Below are 27,792 nucleotides of genomic sequence, written 5' to 3'. Positions count from 1 at the left end.
TTCAGCAAGTACAATTATGCACGCTCTCACTGTGTAGCCTACTCTAAGTTGGACAGAGTAGGCATGACTTAGAAATTAGCAGTCAAAATGACTGTTTTATCGGTTCTATTGTTAAAGCTGACAGGTATAATGGTTTTATTACTTGCTATGAGCCTTTAAAATGTAAGGCTAATAATGTGTTAGGTCTCTCTATGTAGTAAAATCCTTGGCATCAACTTGGATTTTTGTGTGTGTGTGTGTGTGTGTTCGAGGATGCTTCCGTGCCTGCAGCATATGTGTGCGCGTTTGTGCACGTGCATCTTTGTAACCCTACCAGATATGGGGAAGATCTCACAGATGTAGACGCGGAGCAAGCGCAGGCAGCAGGTCCCTACAAAGCGCAGGCGCTCCAGGTCCAGTAGGGTGGCTGTGTACTGGAAGCCTTTCAGGGCCCTCAGCTCCTCCACCCCCAGCACCAGGGTAGTCCAGCTCCAGTGGAGGATCCTCAGCAGGGACTCAAAACACTCCTACAGGGAGAGGGGAGGACAACTTTACTGCATGTTTATTACATGTTTACTACAGCTTTACAACCTATTCATGAAATCTTCACTAGCAACATCCTAACTACTACTGTATAACACTCCAGGGTGATGTTCATTATGGCATGCAATTGAAAAGGTTTTAAAACATTTTGCAACTGAAAACTAAAACGAGTGTTTCTTATTGTACAAGTCCAGGTAGTCCCTCCCTGTTTAACTACATTTTATTCTGTTTGGTGACTGATGAACACAATTCAGGAGTTAAATTGGTAATTCCTAAATAAGACAGGCCTGTGTATTGATTCTGGAGTCTCTGTGGCCTTCCTGGGAACAAGTCTAGCTTGGGGAAACACAGGCGTACGGTTCGTACCACTGAAACGGTCCTGGCGAAGGAGCGTTTGAGGATGTGAACCGGCTCACTGGTCTGCTGTTTCCCTTTGGCTACGATGCCATCGTTCGACGGAAGCCTGGAATAGTAAAACAACCAAATCACATTCCCATTACAAAGCTTGTTACTTGAAGTTCATCAATATACATTTCATGGGTCACTATTTCAGACATGAGAATGATGGTGCAGACAGACATGGCAGCTCTGCTTCTAACTCCTAAGCAACTTTTGCTACACCCGCAATAACATCTGCTAAATATGTGTATGTTACCAATAAAATGTGATTTGCATGTAGGAAAATGGCTTGCCTGTACAAGAGGTGAGGTATTTGACCTGCGTTCACATCGGTACCGTTGTTTGACTTCTTGGAGCTCTTGAACTGAAAGACCACACTGCAAAAGAGTGTAGGTCGACATTATTCACAATGACAATGAGGATATCTTTTGAAGTAATTGTATTTCTACGAACTACAATAGTAACCTGTCATCTGTGGTGATGGTGGCCTGTCCGTGGGAGCCACAGTCTGAGCTGGGCCCAGACACCTGGGCCCATGCCACGTACCACCAGCCCAGCTGCAGCAGCACCGGTTCGTCAAACATCATGGCGTACTTCTCCCTGGCAGCGCAGTCATAGGCCAGGACGTCAGTCTCAGCCAGGAGGTCCCCATCCGTCTCATGGTCTCCACCATCAGGCCCCAGCTCTAACAACTGCACAGTAACAACATAGCAGTCAGCCTTACTAGCAGAACTTGAATAGTCCTCTATTCGGGCTGTGGTATAATTTAAACTATTTGCTAATGTGTTCAATATCACAGAACCTAGCAATATAAAGATTACATGAATATACATCGATAAATAAATAAACAGTTGACACTAGTATACCTACTAACCTTGATATTTGAAGTGTACTCAAACAACTGAGATTACATAGGTTAAATATAAAGGTATTGTAACTACCAAAATAAAGGAAACACTTGATTCGGGGTTGGTATAGACCGCAGAGCAAGTCAAATTCAAGACCTTTTTCAAGCACTAATATTTATTTTCAGGACCATCAATTTGTAATAGTTCATATTATGCATTATTTTCAGGACAATCCATTTGTAATAGTTCATATTATGCAATTGTTTCTAGTCGCCACCAGATGTCAGGATATTGCCACAACCGCATGAAAAAAATTACTTAGTATTTATCACTACCTTACAAGTTCTCCTACGTAATAGGTAATTTCACTACTTATTTAAGACGAGTGGTAAGTCATTCCTGATCATTTGGTAATTTGAGTAGTGATGAGCAGAGTATTGGCACATGCCTACTGATGAACACACATTTCTTATTTGCATTACAATACAATTCCTATTCGTATTACTACACAATTGCAGCTTAATGACTGTTTTTATTGGGCATTTGAGAAACTACTACTTAACAGCCACAAAAAAGCTTCTTACTGGCAGCTTTAGTGTCGGAGGTCGTGAAAAGAGCGGGTGGGCTGTATTTGTATTTATTTAATGGGATCCCCATTAGCTGTTCTCTTCCTGGGGTCCAAACACACCAAAGCACCCACATTACATAGAAAAGAAAATATAAAACGGTGAACTATGTTTGTACTGAATGAGCTAAAGATAAAACAGTACATCCTATAACATCCCTACACCACCACATTGTGACGGCCCTGAATTTTTCTGAACCGTCTCAGTGCTTCTCCTTCCAATAGGGCGCTTTCCCTTTAATTCCCAATTAAATAGCCAGCATCAGCTGCGCAAAAGTGGGGTTGTGATGGAGACGTGAATGAGGATGTGTTCAACCCTCAGTTCCGAAGCTTCTCTATGCCGTTTGTTTTGTTGCCGTTAAACGTGTGTTTTGTAGCCTAATAGAGTTTACCCAGGATCAGATCCACTCTTTGCGTCCGTGGACTACACCTCTCCGTTCTTCGTGGCCTTTCTCCGCTGGAGATCTATTGGCGGATTGGATTGTCTGACTGACCGACTGACTACCACCTTTTTGTATACAGTATTTCATTTGTTTTGATGTGATGTATACGGTGATGATTTATGTAGTTAGTTGTAGTTCAGGACTTCATAAGAGTTGATACGCTTTAAGGTTCTGTGGTAAAATAATTGTTATATTGATTGTATGATTAATACTGGGTTTACGCTACACTTGAATGAATGGACAAACATTGCGTGACAAAGGTCACTTGAGTTCCCTGAACTCCTTTACCGGGCTTGACTCTTTTTAGGCCCGAGGTACAGGACATTTCTGGAGGAACCAGAACTCATTGTGTTATATTATTATATGTGTGTGTAATCATTGATGTTGCTAATACAACCCACGCAAAAGAATATAGTTGTTTTTTAAGTTCTTTCCAATGTTTTAAGGGTTTATGAAAAGTGTATTTCCAACCTGACTTTTGCATAAGTCCTTTGTATTGGTGTAGACTTGACAGACCAGATGGGACTCATTCCCTCCCATACCAAAAGGAGAAACCAATGTTTTCTCTGGTAGGCACAACCTACCTGGCACCCCTATAAATAATAACCTCAAGTCAAAACCGCTACAACATATCCACAGCACAAAATGTTCAATACCACCACATATCCACAACCCGTTCAATACCACCACATATCCACAACATGTTCAATACCACCACATATCCACAACATGTTCAATACCACCACATATCCACAACATGTTCAATACAACCATATATCCACAACATGTTCAATACCACCACATATCCACAACATGTTCAATACCACCACATATCCACAACCCGTTCAATACCACCACATATCCACAACACAACACGTTCAATACCTCCACATATCCACAACACAACCCGTTCAATACCACCACATATCCACAACCCGTTCAATACCACCACATATCCACAACCCGTTCAATACCACCACATATCCACAACATGTTCAATATCTCCACATATCCACAACATGTTCAATACCACCACATATCCACAACATGTTCAATACCACCACATATCCACAACATGTTCAATACCCCCACATATACACAACACAACCCGTTCAATACCACCACATATCCACAACATGTTCAATACAACCACATATCCACAACACGTTAAATACCACCACATATCTACAACACAACCCATGTTCAATACCACCACATATCCACAACATGTTCAATATCTCCACATATCCACAACATGTTCAATACCACCACATATCCACAACATGTTCAATACCACCACATATCCACAACATGTTCAATACCCCCACATATACACAACCCGTTCAATACCACCACATATCCACAACATGTTCAATACCACCACATATCCACAACACGTTCAATACCACCACATATTCAATACCACCACATATCCACAACACAACATGTTCAATACCACCACATATCCACAACATGTTCAATACCACCACATATCCACAACACGTTCAATACCACCACATATCCACAACACAACACGTTCAATACCACCACATATCCACAACATGTTCAATACCACCACATATCCACAACATGTTCAATACCTCCACATCCACAACATGTTCAATACCACCACATATCCACAACATGTTCAATACCCCCACATATACACAACACAACACGTTCAATACCACCACATATCCACAACATGTTCAATACCACCACATATCCACAACACGTTCAATACCACCACATATTCAATACCACCACATATCCACAACATGTTCAATACCACCACATATCCACAACATGTTCAATACCTCCACATATCCACAACACAACCACATTCAATACCTCCACACATATCCACAACACGTTCAATACCTCCACATATCCACAACACAACACGTTCAATACCTCCACATATCCACAACACATTCAATACCACCACATATCCACAACATGTTCAATACCACCACATATCCACAACACAACATGTTCATATCTACAACACCACCTCCACATATCCACAACACAACACGTTCAATACCACCACATATCCACAACACATTCAATACCACCACATATCACAACACGTTCAATACCTCCACATATCCACAACATGTTCAATACCACCACATATCCACAACACGTTCAATACCTCCACATATCCACAACACAACACGTTCAATACCACCACATATCCACAACACATTCAATACCACCACATATCCACAACATGTTCAATACCACCACATATCCACAACACAACACGTTCAATACCACCACATATCCACAACATGTTCAATACCACCACATATCCACCACAACATGTTCAATACCACCACATATCCACAACATGTTCAATACCACCACATATCCACAACACAACACATTCAATACCACCACATATCCACATAACAACATGTTCAATACCACCACATATCCACAACACGTTCAATACCACCACACACATGTTCAATACCACCACATATCCACAACACAACACATTCAATACCACCACATATCCACATTCAATACCACCACATATCCACAACACGTTCAATACCACCACATATCCACAACACAACACGTTCAATACTACCACATATCCACAACACGTTCAATACCACCACATATCCACAACACAACACGTTCAATACCACCACATATCCACAACACATTCAATACCTCCACATATCCATATCATAGACTCTTTTTAGGCCCGAGGTACAGGACATTTCTGGAGGAACCAGAACTCATTGTGTTATATTATTATATGTGTGTGTAATCATTGATGTTGCTAATACAACCCACGCAAAAGAATATAGTTGTTTTTTAAGTTCTTTCCAATGTTTTAAGGGTTTATGAAAAGTGTATTTCCAACCTGACTTTTGCATAAGTCCTTTGTATTGGTGTAGACTTGACAGACCAGATGGGACTCATTCCCTCCCAAACCAAAAGGAGAAACCAATGTTTTCTCTGGTAGGCACAACCTACCTGGCACCCCTATAAATAATAACCTCAAGTCAAAACCGCTACAACATATCCACAGCACAAAATGTTCAATACCACCACATATCCACAACACGTTCAATACCACCACATATCCACAACACAACACGTTCAATACCACCACATATCCACAACACGTTCAATACCTCCACATATCCACAACACAACACGTTCAATACCTCCACATATCCACAACACATTCAATACCACCACATATCCACAACATGTTCAATACAACCACATATCCACAACATGTTCAATACCACCACATATCCACAACATGTTCAATACCACCACATATCCACAACACAACACGTTCAATACCTCCACATATCCACAACACAACCCGTTCAATACCACCACATATCCACAACCCGTTCAATACCACCACATATCCACAACATGTTCAATACCTCCACATATCCACAACACGTTAAATACCACCACATATCTACAACACAACCCGTTCAATACCACCACATATCCACAACATGTTCAATACCTCCACATATCCACAACATGTTCAATACCACCACATATCCACAACATGAATGCCGACCAAGCTGACTCCACACTCCAAGACTGCTTCCATCACGTGGACTGGGAGATGTTTCGTATTGCGTCAGACAACAACATTGACGAATACGCTGATACGGTGTGCGAGTTCATTAGAACGTGCGTTGAAGATGTCGTTCCCATAGCAACGATTAAAACATTCCCTAACCAGAAACCGTGGATTGATGGCAGCATTCGTGTGAAACTGAAGGCACGAACCACTGCTTTTAATCAGGGCAAGGTGTCTGGTAACATGACTGAATACAAACAGTGCAGCTATTCCCTCCACCAAGGCTATCAAACAAGCTAAGCGCCAGTACAGAGAAAGTAGAATCTCAATTCAACGGCTCAGACACAAGAGGTATGTGGCAGGGTCTACAGTCAATCACGGACTACAGGAAGAAACCCAGCCCAGTCACGGACCAGGATGTCTTGCTCCCAGGCAGACTAAATAACTTTTGCCCGCTTTGAGGACAATACAGTGCCACTGACACGGCCTGCAACGGAAACATGCGGTCTCTCCTTAACTGCAGCCAAAGTGAGTAAGACATTTAAACGTGTTAACCCTCGCAAGGCTGCAGGCCCAGACGGCATCCCCAGCCGCGCCCTCAGAGCATGCGCAGACCAGCTGGCCGGTGTGTTTACGGACATATTCAATCAATCCCTATACCAGTCTGCTGTTCCCACATGCTTCAAGAGGGCCACCATTGTTCCTGTTCCCAAGAAAGCTAAGGTAACTGAGCTAAACGACTACCGCCCCGTAGCACTCACATCCGTCATCATGAAGTGCTTTGAGAGACTAGTCAAGGACCATATCACCTCCACCCTACCTGACACCCTTGACCCACTCCAATTTGCTTACCGCCCAAATAGGTCCACAGACGATGCAATCTCAACCACACTGCACACTGCCCTAACCCATCTGGACAAGAGGAATACCTATGTGAGAATGCTGTTCATCGACTACAGCTCGGCATTCAACACCATAGTACCCTCCAAGCTCGTCATCAAGCTCGAGACCCTGGGTCTCGACCCCCCCCTGTGCAACTGGGTACTGGACTTCCTGACGGGCCGCCCCCAGGTGGTGAGGGTAGGCAACAACATCTCCTCCCCGCTGATCCTCAACACTGGGGCCCCACAAGGGTGCGTTCTGAGCCCTCTCCTGTACTCCCTGTTCACCCACGACTGCGTGGCCATGCACGCCTCCAACCCAATCATCAACGGACGACACAACAGTGGTAGGCTTGATCACCAACAACGACGAGACGGCCACAGGGAGGAGGTGAGGGCCCTCGGAGTGTGGTGTCAGGAAAATAACCTCACACTCAACGTCAACAAAACTAAGGAGATGATTGTGGACTTCAGGAAACAGCAGAGGGAACACCCCCATCCACATCGATGGAACAGTAGTGGAGAGGGTAGCAAGTTTTAAGTTCCTCGGCATACACATCACAGACAAACTGAATTGGTCCACTCACACAGACAGCATCGTGAGGAAGGCGCAGCAGCGCCTCTTCAACCTCAGGAGGCTGAAGAAATTCGGCTTGTCACCAAAAGCACTCACAAACTTCTACAGATGCACAATCAAGAGCATCCTGGCGGGCTGTATCACCGCCTGGTATGGCAACTGCACCGCCCTCAACCGTAAGGCTCTCCAGAGGGTAGTGAGGTCTGCACAACGCATCACCGGGGGCAAACTACCTGCCCTCCAGGACACCTACACCACCCGATGCTACAGGAAGGCCATAAAGATCATCAAGGACATCAACCACCCGAGCCACTGCCTGTTCACCCCGCTGCCATCCAGAAGGCGAGGTCAGTACAGGTGCATCAAAGCTGGGACCGAGAGACTGAAAAACAGCTTCTATCTCAAGGCCATCAGACTGTTAAACAGCCACCACTAACATTGAGTGGCTACTGCCAACACACTGTCAATGACACTGACTCTACTCCAGCCACTTTAATCATGGGAATTGATGGGAAATGATGTAAATATATCACTAGCCACTTTAAACAATGCTACCTTATATAATGTTACTTACCCTACATTGTTCATCTCATATGCATACGTTGATACTGTACTCTATATCATCGACTGCATCCTTATGTAATACATGTATCACTAGCCACTTTAACTATGCCACTTGGTTTACATACTTATCTCATATGTATATACTGTACTCGATATCATCTACTGTATCTTGCCTATGCTGCTCTGTACCATCACTCATTCATATATCCTTATGTACATATTCTTTATCCCCTTACACTGTGTATGACAGTAGTTTTTTTTTGGAATTGTTAGTTAGATTACTTGCTCGTTATTACTGCATTGTCGGAACTAGAAGCACAAGCATTTCGCTACACTCGCATTAACATCTGCTAACCATGTGTATGTGACAAATAAAATTTGATTTGATTTGATTTGATTTGATTTTGATTTGACATGTTCAATACCACCACATATCCACAACATGTTCAATACCCCCACATATACACAACACAACCCGTTCAATACCACCACATATCCACAACATGTTCAATACCACCACATATCCACAACACGTTCAATACCACCACATATTCAATACCACCACATATCCACAACACAACATGTTCAATACCACCACATATCCACAACATGTTCAATACCACCACATATCCACAACACGTTCAATACCTCCACATATCCACAACACAACACGTTCAATACCTCCACATATCCACAACACATTCAATACCACCACATATCCACAACATGTTCAATACCACCACATATCCACAACATGTTCAATACCACCACATATCCACAACACGTTCAATACCTCCACATATCTACAACACAACCCGTTCAATACCTCCACATATCCACAACACAACACGTTCAATACCTCCACATATCCACAACACATTCAATACCACCACATATCCACAACACAACACGTTCAATACCACCACATATCCACAACACGTTCAATACCACCACATATCCACAACACACGTTCAATACCACCACATATCCACAACACAACACGTTCAATACCACCACATATCCACAACATGTTCAATACCACCACATATCTACAACACGTTCAATACCACCACATATCCACAACATGTTCAATACCACCACATATCCACAACATGTTCAATACCACCACATATCCACAACATGTTCAATACCACCACATATCCACAACACAACACATTCAATACCACCACATATCCACAACACATTCAATACCACCACATATCCACAACATGTTCAATACCACCACATATCTACAACACAACACGTTCAATACCACCACATATCCACAACATGTTCAATACCACCACATATCCACAACATGTTCAATACCACCACATATCCACAACATGTTCAATACCACCACATATCCACAACATGTTCAATACCACCACATATCCACAACACAACATATTCAATACCTCCACATATCCACAACACAACATGTTCAATACCACCACATATCCACAACACAACATGTTCAATACCACCACATATCCACAACATGTTCAATACCACCACATATCCACAACATGTTCAATACCACCACATATCCACAACACAACACATTCAATAGCACCACATATCCACAACACATTCAATACCACCACATATCCACAACACGTTCAATACCACCACATATCCACAACACAACACGTTCAATACTACCACATATCCACAACACGTTCAATACCACCACATATCCACAACACATTCAATACCACCACATATCCACAACACGATCAATACCACCACATATCCACAACATGTTCAATACCACCACATATCCACAACACGATCAATACCACCACATATCCACAACACGATCAATACCACCACATATCCACAACATGTTCAATACCACCACATATCCACAACATGTTCAATACCACCACATATCCACAACACGATCAATACCACCACATATCCACAACACAACACGTTCAATACCACCACATATCCACAACACGTTCAATACCACCACATATCCACAACACGTTCAATACCACCACATATCCACAACACGTTCAATACCACCACATATCCACAACACGTTAAATACCACCACATATCTACAACACAACACGTTCAATACCACCACATATCCACAACATGTTCAATACCTCCACATATCCACAACATGTTCAATACCACCACATATCCACAACATGTTCAATACAACCATACAACAATATTACAATATGTGCGTATGCATGTGTCTCTACCTTTGTTTGTGTCTCTTCACAGCCCTGTTGTTACATAGTGTTTTTTTTAGCTGCATTTGATTCTACTGCTTGCATAAGTTACCTGATGTGGAATAGAGTTCCATGTAGTCATGGCTCTATGTAGTAGTGTGTGCTTCCTATAGTCTGTTCTGGAATTGGGGACTGTGAAGAGAACACTGGTGGCATGTCTTGTGGGGTATGCATGTGTGTCAGAGATGTGTGTGATAATGGCTGCCTTTTCAATGCACATGAATTATAATATGGGTTATCATTTTTGTGTAATCCTTGTTTTTTAATGTATTGATAAACTTGTTTTAAAACAGACAGCTTGGTACATTCAACACCTCTTACAAAAACAAGTAATGATGGGCTTCATCTCTGTTCCACTTTGAGCCATGAGAGATTGACATGCATGTCATTAATGTTAGCTCTCCGTGTACTTTTAAGGGTCAGCTGTCGCTGTAGTAGCTAACGTGTATAGTGTTGAGTCATCCGCGTACATAGACACACTGACCTTACTCAAAGCCGGAGGCATGTCGTTGGTAAAGATTGAAAAAAGCAAGGGGCCTAAACAGTTACCCTGGGCAGTTCCTGATTCTACCGAGATTATGTTCGCGACGCTTCCATTATAGAACACCCTCTGTGTTCTGTTAGACAGGTAACTCTTTATCCACATTATAGCCATAACACATATGTTTTTCCAGCAGTAGACTATGATAGATCATGTCAAAAGCTGCACTGAAGTCTAACAAGACATCCCCCCTCATTTTATCATGCATTGGTCATTTGTGTAAGCACTGTGCTTGTTGAGTGTCCTTCCCTATAAGCGTGCTGAAAGTCAGTTGTCAATTTGTTTATTTTATCTGGTCGAACACTATTTTTTCCAGAAGTTTATCAAGGTTTGGTAACAGGCTGATCGGTCGGCTATTTGAGCTAGTGGAATGACTTTAGTTTCCCTCCAGTGCCTATTAAGACACTGTGTTGGTGTTTCCTTTATTTTGGCAGTTACATTTAGATTGGTGATAGCTTTTGGGTGTGAGAACTGTGTGGCAGCCGTCAGTGCTGTGGGTACTACACATTGGTGGTAAATGGGATAAATTACCATCTTACAATGTCAAACATGTATAGACCTAACAAAAAGAGCAAGAGGAAATGCAGTGCATTTGCTAGTGTCCCTCCCTGCCACTGACCTTGAGCTTTGCGGTGTACTCCCCACGGCCCCCGAACAGGCCCAGTCCCCCCAGTAGGATGTCCGCATCAGAACAGAAGCGGATGGCCTCCACCGAGTGGGCAGAGTAACCCCAGCCACCCCCGTGACCTATGACATTACACATGAAGTTGCGATGACTCAGGCTCTGCAGCATCATCATCTGTGCTCATAACAATACAATGAGGTTAGTTTTATTGGAAGTGCCCAGTCACTGCAATATGATATAATGAAACACAAGGTACTCAGCTGTTGAAATACTTTTCAATGCATCCTTGAATTATAATATGGGTTATCATTTTTTGTAGTAATCCTTGATTTTTTTTAATGTATCACTGGTGATAAAGTATATGTAATGTTGTCTCTGGCTGGAATATCATGTCACAAATCAATCAAACCAAAATCAGGAAAAAGGGATATGAGGAATAGCTGTGAGTGTGACAAATACTGTAGAACAGGGATCAACTAGATTTAGCCGCAGGCAGATTTTTTGTTGAGCAGATGGTCGGGGGGCCGGAACATAATTACAAATGATTTGTAGACTGCAAATTGAATGTAAGAAGCCCAAACATATAATGTTTTACTAGAACAATCATTTTAAGTATTGCTCACATTTGCATATGAGGGAATACTTGGAAACAGATTTCTTAAATAAAAATCAATTGGATCTGATTTCCTGGTGTTTTTCCAGTCTTTCGTCGAAAAATGAAATTTTCAGAAAACTTTGGGGTCCAAATGAAACCACCCGCGGGTGGCCCGCCAGTTAGGGAACCCTGCTGTAGAAGATGAGAACTGAAACACATGAGTGACTGAGTGTGTGGACTCACTCTCGAAGCGGTTGACCACGCTGTAGTCCTCCTTGGAGTAGACCTTCATAACAGCCTGAGTCTCCTCCTCTGTGCTGGCCACGCCCATCTTCAGCTCTTGCATGGCCGCCAGCGTATCCAGGCAACCTGGTCACAACACACACAGGGCACTTCCTGTTTGTGCTTAACATTATCATCAGACGAATGGACACACTTCTGTTTATCGTTTTGTCTGTTTTTGGTGTGTGTTTGTAAGTGCTTGACAGTACTTCTGTAAAAGCACTGTGCTAACGTAGTACAGAAAAATGAATGTTCTTATTAGCTAGGCCTTTCTGCAAATAGAGATGAATAATTTATTTTTGAAGGGGAAAAACAAGGACAGGGAGTGCAGCAAAATAGCCTCGAACATTTAGATAATGGCTGCCGTTTTACAAGCTCCTAACCAACTGAGCTATTTTGTTTGTTTTTTCACATTGTTTGTAACTTATTTTGTACATAATGTTGCTGCTACCATCTCTTAAGACAGAAGAGAGCTTCTGGAGATCAGAACAGCAATAACACACCTCAAACTGGACAGAGAATTTTTTTTTTATGAGTCCGACGTGAAGGATATACTGCTTCCCCGAGACCAGGCCCAAATCCCCATCATTCGCGTGAAGACTAAAAGACAGGGGGAGGAGATCGGGGTGCCTTGTGAGAGTTCATCGGCAAATGGGTAACCAGCCTCTACCATCCGTTCTATTGGCCGATCTCCGTTCAAGATTATTCTACCAACGGGACATTAAAAACTGTAATATCTTATGTTTCACTGAGTCGTGGCTGAACAATGACACGGATAAAATAGAGCTGGCTGGGTTTTACGTGCATCGGCAGGACAGCTATGTCTGGTAAGACGAGGGGTGGGAGTGTGTCTCGAGGAAATGCTCGCCTGAGGTAGACTACCTCATGATAAGCTGTAGACCACACTATCTACCAAGAGAGTTTTAATCTATATTTTTCGTAGCCGTCTATTTACCACGACAAACCGATGCTGGCACGAAGACCGCACTCAACCAACTCTATAAGGCCAAAAGCAAACAAGAAAACGCTCATCCAGAAGCGGCGCTCCTGGTGGCCAGGGATTTAAATACAGGCAAACTTAAATCTGTTCTACCTCATTTCTACCAGCATGTCACATGTGCAACCAGAGGAAAAACATCTCTAGACCACCTTTATTCTACACAGAGAGATGCATACAAAGGTCTCTCTTGCCCTCCATTTGGCAAATCTGACCATAATTATATCCTCCTGATTCCTGCTTACAAGCAAAAACTAAAGCAGACTCGCTCAATACGGAAGTGGTCAGCTGGCACGGATGCTATGCTACAGGATTTTTTTGCTAGCCAGACTGGAATATGTTCCGGGATTCATCCAATGGCTTTAAATGAGTATACCACCTCAGTCACAGGCTTTCATCAATAAGTGCATTGACGACGTCGTCCCCACAGTGATCGTACGCACATTTCCCAACTAGGGCTGTTGCGGTGAACCACCACCACACCGGCGGTCACGAGTCTCGACCGCAGTCAAATTCCACGTTACAGTTCAGTCATGGTAATTATGATTCGCCAAGCTCTGATGCTGCTGATGGTCATTGGTATGCCTACCAAACTTGCTAACTGCCTGGTACTCAGCACTCTATTGTCCCTCTAATCACTCTGACATCAATACAAATGTATTTGAAAATCTAATCAAACACTTTATGAGAGCACATGAGCTCATGTTGCGCAACATTTCAATATGCTATGCAATTGTGTGAGAAAACAAGAGATTTGGCCTCTACTGAAAAAAGGAAGATCAGCTTTCTATAGGGTAGGCCTACTTTATTTATCAACATTACTAATATTAAGCACATTGCTTATATTTACAACAGGAGTATAGCTTAATTGGCTAGCATGAAAATAAACCACGTGGAAAAGCGTCCTCCATTCGCTATTTATGTGCACAGATGGCAGGTATTTTTTCCCGCATGCCCCTGTTTCAATACAGGTGTATGATAATGGTCCATTCTAAATCAAAACAAATTTCACACATATAGTATTTCGTTTTTGTAAAGACAAGATTAAATCAAGAAGTCTGATGAGTGACAATATTAGCCTGTGAATTATATATTATCACTTGTGAATGATGCCCAGCATAAGAAACAATGACTTTTTTTTGTGACTTTCGAATCATAGTCACACACCTCATGTAGCCTAGCCCATAGGCCTATATGTTTTAATAGGGTTTGTATCACAATTAAAAAGTGTCCAAATAACTTCTTAAAATTAAGCACATTAATCCACTTTACAAGGGGTGTAGAGCCTAACTGGCATACATACACAGCACGTGAGTTTCAAGTTTCGGGAAGATAAATTACAATAAAAATGCACCTTTATAATAAAAGCATGACAAGTCCAACGCTCTAACCACTAGGCTACCTGCCGCCCAATTTGCACTTATAGCCTACTACCATGTGTGCATTGCTGCACTGATAATGTGAAGAAATAGCCTAATTAGTTGATCAACATTTTAAGCTAAACGTTTTGATCTGCTGCATCAGTCACATAGAGTAAAACAGTTGTTGTGATGCTAGTGGTTGTATTAATTGGGATCTCTCTCATCCAACAACTGTCCCAGACTATGTTTGGAATATTTCTCTCTCACACATAGTAGGTCATCCTTTGTACTATGGGGGATAAGTAGATTGATATAGGCTAGTGCTTTGCTGTTCGTTAGGCCTACTCATCTTGTTGGCTGACAAAAAGTCAAATGTGGACAGATCTTCCAATATCTTGAATATGCACCTCGGAATTGGATAAGGACGCGTGCAGTTGCGTCCCTGATGTGTCTGTCTTCACTTGTAGCCTGTGAGAAAAACCAGATCACGTGATGGGCCGCACAGCACTCTGCGAGAATGGCACAATGGCCACTAGCAGCAAAAGGCATGGATTTTTTTAGGGTGCGTTACGGCCACATAAAGGGGATACCGCCGTGAAATTCTCTGCATTGTCAAGTGCTTGTCAAATTGTGAATAAAAGACTGATGTGTGTGCAGCCTGCTTAAAAAAAAAGCAAAGATGATGCCTTTCAAGCAACTTTTTTCAAAATCATCATTAGAATTGCATCCTGCAGCCTTACAATGCATTAGAAATCAAAACATATAGCCCAACATTTGTAGAACTAAATGTACATTATTAACTCTAAATGAAGCATGTAGGAATACCTATTTCTTTGTTAACCACTCAACGAGGATTGCAAAGGGTAGGAAACTTTCTGGTAAATTTCCTGAAACTCCTGAAACCTATAGCAGTAGCCATTGCACGGATTGAGGGAGACAATGCCATCCTGTCTGATGTTCAGACTCTGCTTGCAGAGGAAAGAGAATAAATCCTTACTGCCCTGCTCACTTCACTGTTGCTCCATGCAGAGAAAACTGCAATTCGCAAATACATCAAAAAGCTTGAAGACCACTGCCTGAAGTCCATACAAGCCGCAGCGTACATGTTGGACACCAAGAATCCTGGCAAGAGCATCCTGTCTGGTGCAGAGATCAACAAGGCCTAGGATGTCATCACTACCGTGTCTCGCCACCTTGGCCTGGATGAGGGCAAGGTTCTTGGCAGTCTGGCGAAGTACATTTCCAAGCAAAGGCTTTGGAATTAAGATGCAATATGGCAGTCGTGCCAACATATCTCATCAACCACCTGGTGGAAGGGACTTTGTGGATCTGAGGCTCTTTGCCGTTGCATCCATCATCCTCCAAATCCCACCAACATCAGCCGCCTCAGAGAGCAACTGGTCTTTGTTTGGGAACACACACATCAAAGCATGCAACAGGCTGACTAATATAAGGGTTGAAAAATTGGTGGTCATCCAGCCAAATTGAGGCTTTTTGAGCCTGACAACAAGCCATCCTCAACAAGGTTGGAAAGTGACAGTGAAGATGAGGCCTCAGAGCCTCTGATGTTGATAAGAGGTGGACATTAAGGTCCAGGGAGGAGACATGGTAGCCTGAGAGAAAGACAACCAAAGCTTTAGTTTCTAGACTATCATTTTATGTATGTTGAAAATGTTTTTGGGAGATGCGATGGATCATTGGGGATCATTAAATATTCACTTTCTTTCATTGTTCAATGAAATCATCTCATGTGAAGAGTCAACTCAATTAAAGTTCAATTCGTAACTAAATTGTTTTTTTAAAATTTATATTGGAAGGATTTAATCATTTGCAATTCTTTTCTTGATAAGGTGAAAGGTTTATGTTTCTGTCTACATATATGGTAAATATTTCCAATGCAAAAAAACATCTACATTTAAATGGTATTAATATTCATTTGCATATATTCCCGTTAAATCCCATATATTACCGTTAATTCCCACAGAAAGATTCCACCTCTGAATATTCCCCAAAATGTGCAACCCTGCGCTCAACACAATGGCCGTGTGGCACGCCCTCAAATCGTTTGGAGGAAATATCCTTTCCATTTTATTCAGCTTTGTTCAATTGTATTCTTCATACTATAAAATAATGCCACGGAATTATCAGGACCTAACATCAGGACAACTCAGAGTACGCTTTGAGTTCTTATGAAATAGAAAACATTATCTTAATATCATGCTTCTTTAGACTTGTCTAAAATAATGGATTTATTGTGTAGGCTATATTACATGGCTTGATTCGACTTTTTAAAATGTAGATGTTCCAAAGTTCTGCATCAGTGGCTTGTAGGCTGTGTGTGGAAGCCAGGAGATGCTAAATGTGTTTATGTTAATTAACGGTCAATTACCGTGATACCGATAATCACCGGGCTGACAAAATTTTGTGACCGCCACAGCCCTAATCCCAATCAGAAGCCATGGATTACAGGCAACATCCGCACAGAGCTAAAGCTGACAATTTCAAGTAGCTGGACACTAATCCTACTACACCGGCTCTTACGCTCATCGGATGTAGCAGGGCTTGCAAACTATTACGGACTACAAAGGGAAGCACAGCCGCGAGCTGCCCAGTGACATGAGCCTACCAGATGAGCTAAATGCCTTCTATGCTCGCTTCGAGGCAAGCAACAACGAAGCATGCATGAGAGCACCAGCTGTTCTAGACGACTGTGTGATCACGGTCTCAACACCATAGCGCCCACAAAGCTCATCAGTAAGCGAAGGACTAAACACCACCCTCTGCAACTGGATCCTGGAGTTCCTGACGGGCCGTCAACAGCTGTAGTGGAGCGGGTCGAGAGTTTCAAGTTACTTGGTGTCCACATCAACAAACTATCATGGTCCTAACAAACCAAATAAATCAAGAAGATGGAAATACAATATCTTTCCCCACTCAGGAGACTGAAAAGATTTGGCATGGGTCCCTAGATATGGCATGGGTACCTAGCACATGTGACAAATTAAATTTGATTTGAAAATTTGAATAGCCTAGCGATCTAGCTGGCTAGCTAACATAGCTGGCTATCTTAGCTAGCTTCTTTACATCGATTTGATGCAGTAAAAACAGGCACTGCCAGATGGGATGATAACCTACGGTATTTACAGGTTTGTCAAACTGAAGTAAAATATTAACAGAGTATGAATCAAATAGCAGACTGTAATTCCTAGCCAACATGGCTAAAATACAGGTTAACTAAATTGCTATGGATCATCTGCTTAATCAGGGCTTGCTTAATCAGGATCATATTCATTAGTGCACACCATAGCAAATCGTAAGAATTCATTTTGCAACGGAAAACAAAAAAATAACCTCATTGGACAAGTTCAGGTAGTCCCTCCCCGTTTCAGCCAAACTGCTTCCGTTTCGTTCCTAGTGAATATGACCCTGTACTTGCTACCATACGATTCCACACTAAATACCAGCAGAAACAAGTCCATAATATTAATATTATCATTGTGGTTATACCTAGTATGTGCAGGGCTCCGTGGGAGCGGGTGGTGCGTGCATGGGCTCCATCGGGCAGTGCCAACTCTGGGCTGAGGATGCTGCAGCGGGCCTCTAGGTCCGTGGCCGATGGCACACGGCCATCTGCTATAACTGCGTTGTAGCAACACATCTCCTTTGACGCCGGCTGAAACCTACAGGTGAGAGGACAGGGAAGAGTTGAAAGGTCAAATAGAGGGTATTAAAGGATGCGAGGTAAAAGAAAGTTCGTGCATTCGGAAAGTATTCAGACCCCTTCCCTTTTTTCACATTTTGTTACATTACAGCCTTATTCTAAAATTGATTGAATAGAACATTTTACTCGTCAATCTACACACAATCCCCAATAATGACAAAGTAAAAACAGGTTTTATATATATTTTTGCAAATAAAAAAAATTGTATTTACATAAGTATTCAGAGCCTTTGCTATGAGACTTGAAATTGAGCTCAGATGCATCCTGTTTCCATTTATCATCCGTAGAGCTCCGAGACAGGATTGTGTTGAGGCACATATCGGGGGAAAGGTACCAACATTTCTGCAGCATTTAAGGTCCCCAAGAACACAGTGGCCTCCATCATCCTAAAGCCCAGCTCTACATTTATCTTTGTTAAAGTGTTAAACGTTGAAAAATAAGACCCTGATCAATTATATTCTTGTATTTTTTAATCAAAGAACAAACTACCTCTCACTGTTTGATACTTCCTCCAGTACTCTTCTTTACAGAGGGAGAAAGCGCTTATGAATATGGGTTTTTAAATTTCCTGTCTGTCACATTTAAAAGGAGATTAAGCAGGGACACCTTACTCCCAATATATTTCATGCTAGATTCACACTATAGGGCCGACCCTAACCGTACTGATCTGGCTCTACTTTTTATTTTCCCATTGTCCTTTACAGCAATTATGGTAACCAAGTTACATTTCAGCTCGGTCGTGTGAAAACGGTAATAGTGCACTATATGGAGAATAGGGTTTGCTACAAAGACGCAGCTAAACTCAGATGGGGAAAGAGGGAGGGAGACGGAGCTTGCGAGAGAGAGTGTGATAAAGATTCAAATCCATTGAGTCTGACCTCCAGATGACGTTGTAGACGGGGTCGAGACAGAGGCCGAAGCCCTGCAGGTCCTCCTGCTCGGAGTCGTTGAAGGTGCGGCAACTGCCATCTAGCTTGTTGATGAGCAGGCATTTAAAGGAAGGGGGCTCCGATACAGAGGTGGGGACTAAGCCTGGTCGTCGGACACAAAGAAGAAAGGTTCAGGCTAATGCACTATTTTCGTGCACCTAAATATATCATATTTTGTGAAATATCTTCATAAGACATTTCCACAGAGGTTTTGAGTGAAGGACCAATCCTAGCTTGCATGGGAATCATACATTTATGTCAATGGAAGTTTTGCATGAAAGTTTGCTCAGGGCCTGTATTCACCAAGCATCTCAGAGTAGCAGCGCTATTCTAGGATCAGGTCCCACCTGTCCATGTAATATAATCCATTAAGATCTACACTTCTAGATCAGCATTACTAATTTGAGACGCTTTATTAATGCGAGTCCTGATCTCAGGTTAAGGTTATGACCTTCGAGCAGAAGGCTTGCAACTTACCGATGATGTCTTTGCTAGCGAAGATCTCGGAGGTAGCCAGGACATGTGAGTTGATCAGGGCCTCGTCTATTCTCAGGAAGGTCTGGTCACCGCTGGCCCCAATCCAAATGGCCTTGCGGCCGTACTTGACACCAATGTTGGGCATGGGGGAGGGCTTGGCGTTCCAATAGGGCATGTCCAGGATTGGCCGACCCAGCTGCCCTTTCTGCAGAGACATTTATTTAATTTCAGTCCATACGTTTCAGTCATTTTAGTAATTTTGTCATGTCAGTCATCTTATTTAGAATGACTTACAAATCACTGCATTCAACAAAAGTAGGTAAAACAACCATGATCAGACAAGAGAAGTCAGTATCCTTATTATGTGGTCCCCCACATATCAAATATGATACAATATTCATCTCTATGCATTCAATAAAAATTCCAGCAATGGACAAAGTAACATTGTGAAGATTTGACCATTACAACAAGGTCAATAAGGAACATTTGGGATTCTGGTTTGGGGTTAGATACAATTCAATGGTTCTAGTTAATCAGGAAAACAAAGTCAGAGAAAAATGACATCTGTGTAAAAGACATTGAACCCGTAGGGGCATAAAGTTGCGTGGCGTACCGAGAAGCTGCCGAAGGTGAAGACCTGTCCGCCCATGAGGAGCACTGCCGTGTGGTTACTACCAGCTGTCACCTGGACACTCGGACCTGGGAGAGCCTGCACCAGTGTGGGAGATCCCCTACACAGAGAGTTAAAACCCAGCTTCATGGACAGCTTTTACCCCCAAACATCAAGGGGACTAAATGATTGTACTGCATTATAGATTAAATGTATCTCTTTATCGTCTGTTAACTAATCATTTGTGTGCGTGCGTGTCAGTGGTTACCTTGAGTTGACATCTCCGTGTCCAAGCTGGCCATGCTGACCGTAGCCAAATGTATAGACATCCCCATTCTCCAACAGCACCACTACAGGACAGCACCAGAGAAAAACCCATTTCATAACGTCATCATTACATATTAAATACCACATAATATCACTTATCGCAATGTGTTGAGTACATTCAGCATATTCAGATGCCTATCAACCTGAAGGTGCCCAAACATAGGCAACCATGCTTGATAGTGAATAAACTATTATAAATGATTAATTGTATGGAGAAATATGCTGAACAAAAATAAACACAAACATGTAAAGTGTTGGTTCCATGTGCTGAAATAAAAGATCCCAGACATTTTCCATACGCACAAATGGCTTCTCTCTCTCAGATTTTTTCATCAAATTTGATTGCATTCCTTTTAGTGAGCATTTCTCCTTTGCCAAAATAATCCATCTGGTTCTAGTTACAGCTTCTTTAGACAAAGTAGAAACTAAAAAGATGATCAAATAATAGAACCAGCCAGGTGACAGGTTAAATGATTTGCAGTATTACTAAACAAAAGCACCTGTGCATGAATTATAAAAGATAAATTGCATAAATATATTCATGACAAGATACAATATAAAACAGACTTATTGATCAGTTGGCTCTGTTCTGTTTTTTCTGCGGTGAGGCTCAGGCATCGGAGGCAGAGGCTCGAAGTCAACATAAGAATCAGATGAAGACTCTTATATCCAATCTTCCATCCGACTCAAACTCATCTAAATTCTGCAGCATTTGCAATGCTGTCAGTGCGGCCATTCGTTTGGTTAGGATTGACATAGTGAACTACAAACATTGTATGTTGTACTCTGTTTCTGATTTGACTCTGAGGGGAAATTACATACATTTTCATAACAAAATAGTTAGTGTTCTAAATTCAATCAATCACTCTCATCATTCAGTTCATTGAAGTCACATGCACCATAATCAATTTATATCTGGTTTCTATCGCCATTCATCAATTGACAACAGAATAGCCTATTTTAATTTGATTGTTACTAGTTTTTGCTTAGAAGCCAGAGCTGAGCTGCCCCTGCAAGTTGTAATGTGCTGAATGCATGGAGAGTATGGTTATTTTTTTTAAAGTGACATTTGGAAATACAGCTGCACCTCTTGAACTTTGAGAGTTATTTGACAAACGTAAGTGTCATAGAACCTGCAGAATATGCTCTTTCTGATACTATATTGAAGTCAAAATGTTTACCTGCTTGTGACTCTGAAGGAGGATTTGATAAAGTGATGCTCTATTCCATGCATCTGTCAATTACAGGATGCGACCATGTCTTCATGTACAATTTGACAACTGATAGGCCTCATATTATTCACAATAGGCTAACTCTTATGTGTGAAATTAGTTCAGGTATAGTTTAGGCTTACTGCAACAAATTGAATGTTTCATATCCCTTATTCAATTAGTCATAGAGCTACAGTAAATAAAACAGTCCTGTAACAGCTTCTTTTTACAAAGTAAAATATAAAAGAGAATTGCAAGGCGAGGTCAAATTCTTAACATGAGCGCCAACGCTGACTTGCGACTGAGTTCTAAAATGCAGAGCCTATTGCTGGAGTATATTTTGAATCTGTTCCATTGTTTGCTTGCTGGTTAGCTAGCTCCGTCTCATTGAGCACCAATAAAAATGCTGCTAAAGCAAGCTAGCCAGTTAATATAACACGTTTTCTCCAAATGTATATTAGCTAGCTAAGTTAGCTATATTACGAATACAACTCATCTGCTATCGATAAGAGCACTAGTTTGGTCCAAAAGTGGTTAGTTGAAAGCATGATGATGTTGCATTCAGAGCTATTCAGTGGCTAGTGCTGGATTCATTGTTGTAAGTACAGAATATAAAGGAGAGGAAGAGACTGGTTTTTATGTCAGAAGTTAATGGTTCTCTGTGGAAAGACAGAGCGGCTGTGGAATGTGATGTGTGGACGGGAGGGAGTCGCAGGAGTGCAATAGGTGATACGGGTGGAGAGCTTTGGACTAGACATCAAGGGGGGTTGAGGTCAGGTCACCTTAAGGGAGACAGAACGGCTTAATAATCAATCACTTTGTCTTCCTATCGAACCATAAGATGTAAGGATTGGAGAGGAGGGGCAAATAAAGTGGAGTAGATACACTGGTAGTGGTGGAGAGAATGAGGGGTGTCTCAAGTGTAGTATATATACTGGTAGTGGTGGAAACATGTCTTGGTCTGAATACAGCTGTGTCGACCCTTTGGGAAGAATTAAACTTCCGTGAGTTATTTACTCTGAAAAATTAGAAGCTAACACTAGCCACACTACAAACTTCATTTTACCAAGTTCCTGTGAAGCAATTGTAAGACTGCCACAACATGCCCAAGACTCATTAGCAATGGTTAGTTTGTGTTTAATTTCATTGAGTATCAAAACACAATTCTCTCAAATAGTTTGAATGGGGAATTGAGCTTCCCGGGAAAATGTTGACCACGGAAACAACAGTAACAATAGGGGCGGGGCTTAGTGAATTCCTTTAACTGTTTCTATTGAAATACCTTTATGACCTGTGGCTATTTGATATGTGGCCAGAAGACACTCATCAACACAAACAGTCTTCCTCTTGAGATCAAACACAACCGAAAAAGAGATCAAAGAAGCAAGAAGTGAATGACAGGAAGTGGCCAGGGGACCTACCTGAATGGTGGAGGCCGCAGCTAACCTGCACAGCTGTCATCTCGCAGTCAAAAAGCACCGCCCCCGGGGGGTAAGTGGTGATCTTACTGGCGTCCTTCTCCCCTTGCTCGCTGCTCCCGTCTGCAAAGGTGAACAGGCCGTCAGTCAGGTGGAGAGATGGAAGGATGGAGCAGGCAGGAGAGAGACAGAGGGGGTAGGGGTTAAGAAAGAGGGAGAGAACTCTGTTTGCAACTTCAGAGATGGGTGTCTCAGAACCGGAACACTGATAGTCCTGGGGAAGCTGAAATGAGCAAGTGATTCCGAGAAAAAAAGGAGATAAGGAAGAAAAGGCAATGAAAGCATGTGAAAAGGTAAAAAAGGTAAAAACTCAAAAAGGGCAGGACTTTGGGGGTTGTTAAGATTGCTCCATGTTCAATTTCAATGTGGTGTATCACTTGCAGGTGCTTGTGACACCTAACTACACAGCAACAGAATCCAGGGCTTAGTCCAGTTCTTTCCAGCTGCATTTACTTAGTTCTGAAAACACTGTCATATCTGTTCTGTCTAGAAGTTGAAACTAACATTACTTTAGTTTCAAGAGGAGTGCAAAATAGGGGTAAAAGAACACACCATCTCCCCTTGATGTTTTACCTATATAGTAGCATAATATCCTATATTTGACCTTCAAAATCAAATGTAATCAAATGTTATTTGTCACGTGCCGACAACAATATCTGTAGAAGCCCTTAACCAACAAAGCAGTTAAGTAAAAAGTAGATAATTAAAAAATAAAAACAAAAAATAATTAAACAGCAGCTGTAAATAACAGTAGTGAGGATATATACAGGGGTTACCGGTACAGAGTCAATGTGGAGGCTATATACAGGGGGTACCGGTACATAGTCAATAGCATCAGCTGCGCAAAAGTGGGGTTGTGATGGAGACGTGAATGAGGATGTGTTCAACCCTCAGTGCCGAAGCTTCTCTATTCCGTTTGTTTTGTTGCCGTTAAACGTGTGTTTTGTAGCCTAATAGAGTTTACCCAGGATCGGATCCACTCTTTGCGTCCGTGGACTACACCTCTCCGTTCTTCGTGGCCTTTCTCCGCTGGAGATCTATTGGCGGATTGGATTGTCTGACTGACCGACTGACTACCACCTTTTTGTATACGGTATTTCATTTGTTTTCATGTGATGTATACTGTGATTTATGTAGTTAGTTGTAGTTGAGGACTTAGTAAGAGTTGATACGCTTTAAAGTTCTGTGGGAAAATAATTGTTATATTGATTGTATGTTTAATACTGGGTTTACGATACACGGAATGAACGGACAAACATTGCGTGACAAAAGTCACTTGAGTTCACTGAACTCCTTTACCGGGCTGGACTCTTTTTAGGCCCGAGGTACAGGACATTTCTGGAGGAACCAGAACTCATTGTGTTATATTATTATATGTGTGTGTAATCATTGATGTTGCTAATACAACCCACGCAAAAGAATATAGTTGTTTTTGAAGTTCTTTCCAATGTTTTAAGGGTTTATGAAAAGTTTATTTCCATCCTGACTTTTACATAAGTCCTTTGTATTGGTGTAGACTTGACGGACCAGATGGGACTCATCCCCACCCAAACTAAAAGGAGAAACTAATGTTTTCTCTGGTAGGCACAACCTACCTGGCACCCCTATAAATAATAACCTCAAGTCAAAACCGTTACAATATACAGGGGGTACCGGTACAGAGTCAATGTGGAGGCTATATACAGGGGGTACCGGTACAGAGTCAATGTGCGGGGGCACAGGTTAGTCGAGGTAATATGTACATCAAATCCAATTTTATTTATCACATGCTCCGAATACAACAGCTGTAAACCTTACAGTGAAATGCTTACTTACAACCCTTAACCAACAATCCAGTTATGAAAAAAACTAAAAGTCAGTCAGAGATAAGAATAACAAATAATTAAAGAGCAGCTGTAAATAACAATAGCTAGGCTATATACAGGGGGTACCGATACAGGGGGTACCAGTACAGACTCAATGTGCGGGGGCACAGGTGTCAATGTAATTGAGGCAATACAGTTGAAGTCGGGTGTTTACATACACTTAGGTTGAAGTTAACACTAGTTTTTCAGCCACTCCACAAATTTCTTGTTAACAAACTATAGTTTTGGCAAGTCAGTTAGGACATCTACTTTGTGCATGACACAAGTCATTTTTCCAACAATTGTTGACAGACCGATTATTTCACTTATAATTCACTGTATCACAATTCCAGCGGGTCAGAAGTTTACATACACTAAGTTGACTGTGCTTTTAAACAGCTTGGAAAATTCCAGAAAATTATGTCATGGCTTTAGAAGCTTCCGATAGGCTAATTGACATCATTTGAGTCAATTGGAGGTATACCTGTGGATGTGTTTCACTGGAATGGTGGAATGTGCAGAAGATGAATGTGCAAGTAGAGATACTGGGGTGCAAAGGAGCAAGATAAAAATAAATAAAAAATACAGTATGGGGATGAGGTAGATTGGATGGGCTATTTACAGATGAGCTATGTACAGGTGCTGTGATCTGAGAGCTGCTCTGACAGCTGGTGCTTAAAGCTAGTGAGTGAAGTAAGAGAGTCTCCAGCTTTAGTGATTTTTGGAGTTCGTTCCAGTCATTGGCAGCAGTGAACTGGAAGGAAAGGCAACCAAAGGAAGAATTGGCTTTGGGGGTGACCAGTGAGATATACCTGCATGAGCGCGTGCAGCTATGGTGACCAGTGAGCTGAGATAAGGTGGGGCTTTAACTAGCAGACACTTGTAGAGGACCTGGAGCCAGTAGGTTTGGATAAGAGGAAGGAGCACAGGCTAGCCAACGAGAGAGTACAGGTCGCAGTGGTGGGTAGTATATGGGGCTTTGGTGACAAGACGGATGGCACTGATAGACTGCATCCAATTTGTTGAGTAGAGTGTTGGAGGCTATTTTGTAAATGACATCGCCGAAGTCGAGGATCTGTAGGATGGTCAGTTTTACGAGGGTATGTTTGGCAGCATCAGTGAAGGATGCTTTGTTGCGAAATAGGAAGCCGATTATAGATTTAATTTTTGTGAGTCTGGAAGGAGATTTTAGTCTTCTATTTTTATTATTTTTTTACCCCTTTTTCTCCCCAATTTCGTGGTATCCAATTGTTTAGTAGCTACTATCTTGTCTCATCGCTACAACTCCCGTACGGGCTCGGGAGAGACGAAGGTTGAAAGTCATGCGTCCTCCGATACACAACCCAGCCAAGCCGCACTGCTTCTTAACACAGCACGCATCCAACCCGGAAGCCAGCCGCACCAATGTGTCGGAGGAAACACCGTGCAGCTGGCAACCGTGGTTAGTGCTCCGGTGTTGCTTGCCTCGAAGCGAGCATAGAAGTAATTCAGCTCATGTCACTGGGCAGCTCACGGCTGTGCTTCCCTTTGTAATCTGTAATAGTTTGCAAGCCCTGCCGCATCCGACGAGTGTCTGAACCAGTGTAGTACAATTCAATCTTAAGTGACATGCTTCAGAAAATCCATCCTCCCTTAGTGTTTTTTCTATCCAAAGTCAATACCTAGACATTCCCCTGCTCTCAACCTCAGAACCATCAATTGAGGGGGAGAAATTAGGGTAGAAGAGGGAAAGATCTTAGTATAGAATTATCTGAATGGGTAAACCAGTTTGACATATTATTAATCCTGATTAAGAATTGAGGGATGATTCTCTTTTACATCTTCCATCTGTATTTTCCTCTTCAACATCTTAAAGCTGCAATGTGTAACTTTTTAGGCTACCCGACCAAATTCACATAGAAATGTGAGTTAAATATTTGTCAATCTCATTGAAAGCAAGGACCGGTGGATCTATTCTATGTGCACTATTTCTATGTTTCCAGTTACAGGTAGTTTTTGCGTCTTTTAGTTTTGGTTTTGTACACCAGCTTCAAACAGCTGAAAAATATTTAGTTAATGAAAATATACAGTATTTCACAGGGTTTTAGCTGATACAATGATTATCTA

At 42.0% G+C, this 27,792-nt stretch overlaps 1 protein-coding gene across 13 annotated transcripts in view; it reads right to left on the bottom strand.

Annotated features, from left to right (window-relative positions):
- mycbp2 (MYC binding protein 2) overlaps window positions 1-27,792 on the bottom strand; it is a 286,672-nt gene that overhangs the window by 134,872 nt on the left and 124,008 nt on the right. For all 13 annotated transcript variants that reach the window (XM_024388610.2, XM_024388613.2, XM_024388615.2 and 10 more), the window contains exons 18-29: window positions 23,786-23,905; window positions 21,095-21,176; window positions 20,830-20,947; window positions 20,217-20,421; window positions 19,689-19,842; window positions 18,597-18,769; window positions 12,693-12,818; window positions 11,849-11,976; window positions 1,387-1,613; window positions 1,215-1,298; window positions 889-985; window positions 314-506 (exon numbers count right to left, since the gene is read on the bottom strand). In XM_024388610.2, coding sequence (XP_024244378.1) covers window positions 314-506; window positions 889-985; window positions 1,215-1,298; window positions 1,387-1,613; window positions 11,849-11,976; window positions 12,693-12,818; window positions 18,597-18,769; window positions 19,689-19,842; window positions 20,217-20,421; window positions 20,830-20,947; window positions 21,095-21,176; window positions 23,786-23,905 — 1,707 coding nt within the window. The remainder of the gene's footprint in view (window positions 1-313; window positions 507-888; window positions 986-1,214; window positions 1,299-1,386; window positions 1,614-11,848; window positions 11,977-12,692; window positions 12,819-18,596; window positions 18,770-19,688; window positions 19,843-20,216; window positions 20,422-20,829; window positions 20,948-21,094; window positions 21,177-23,785; window positions 23,906-27,792) is intronic.

The sequence above is a fragment of the Oncorhynchus tshawytscha genome, linkage group LG26 (assembly GCF_018296145.1).
Source record: "Oncorhynchus tshawytscha isolate Ot180627B linkage group LG26, Otsh_v2.0, whole genome shotgun sequence".
Taxonomy (NCBI): domain Eukaryota; kingdom Metazoa; phylum Chordata; class Actinopteri; order Salmoniformes; family Salmonidae; genus Oncorhynchus; species Oncorhynchus tshawytscha.
This window is presented reverse-complemented; position numbering and strand designations above follow the sequence as displayed.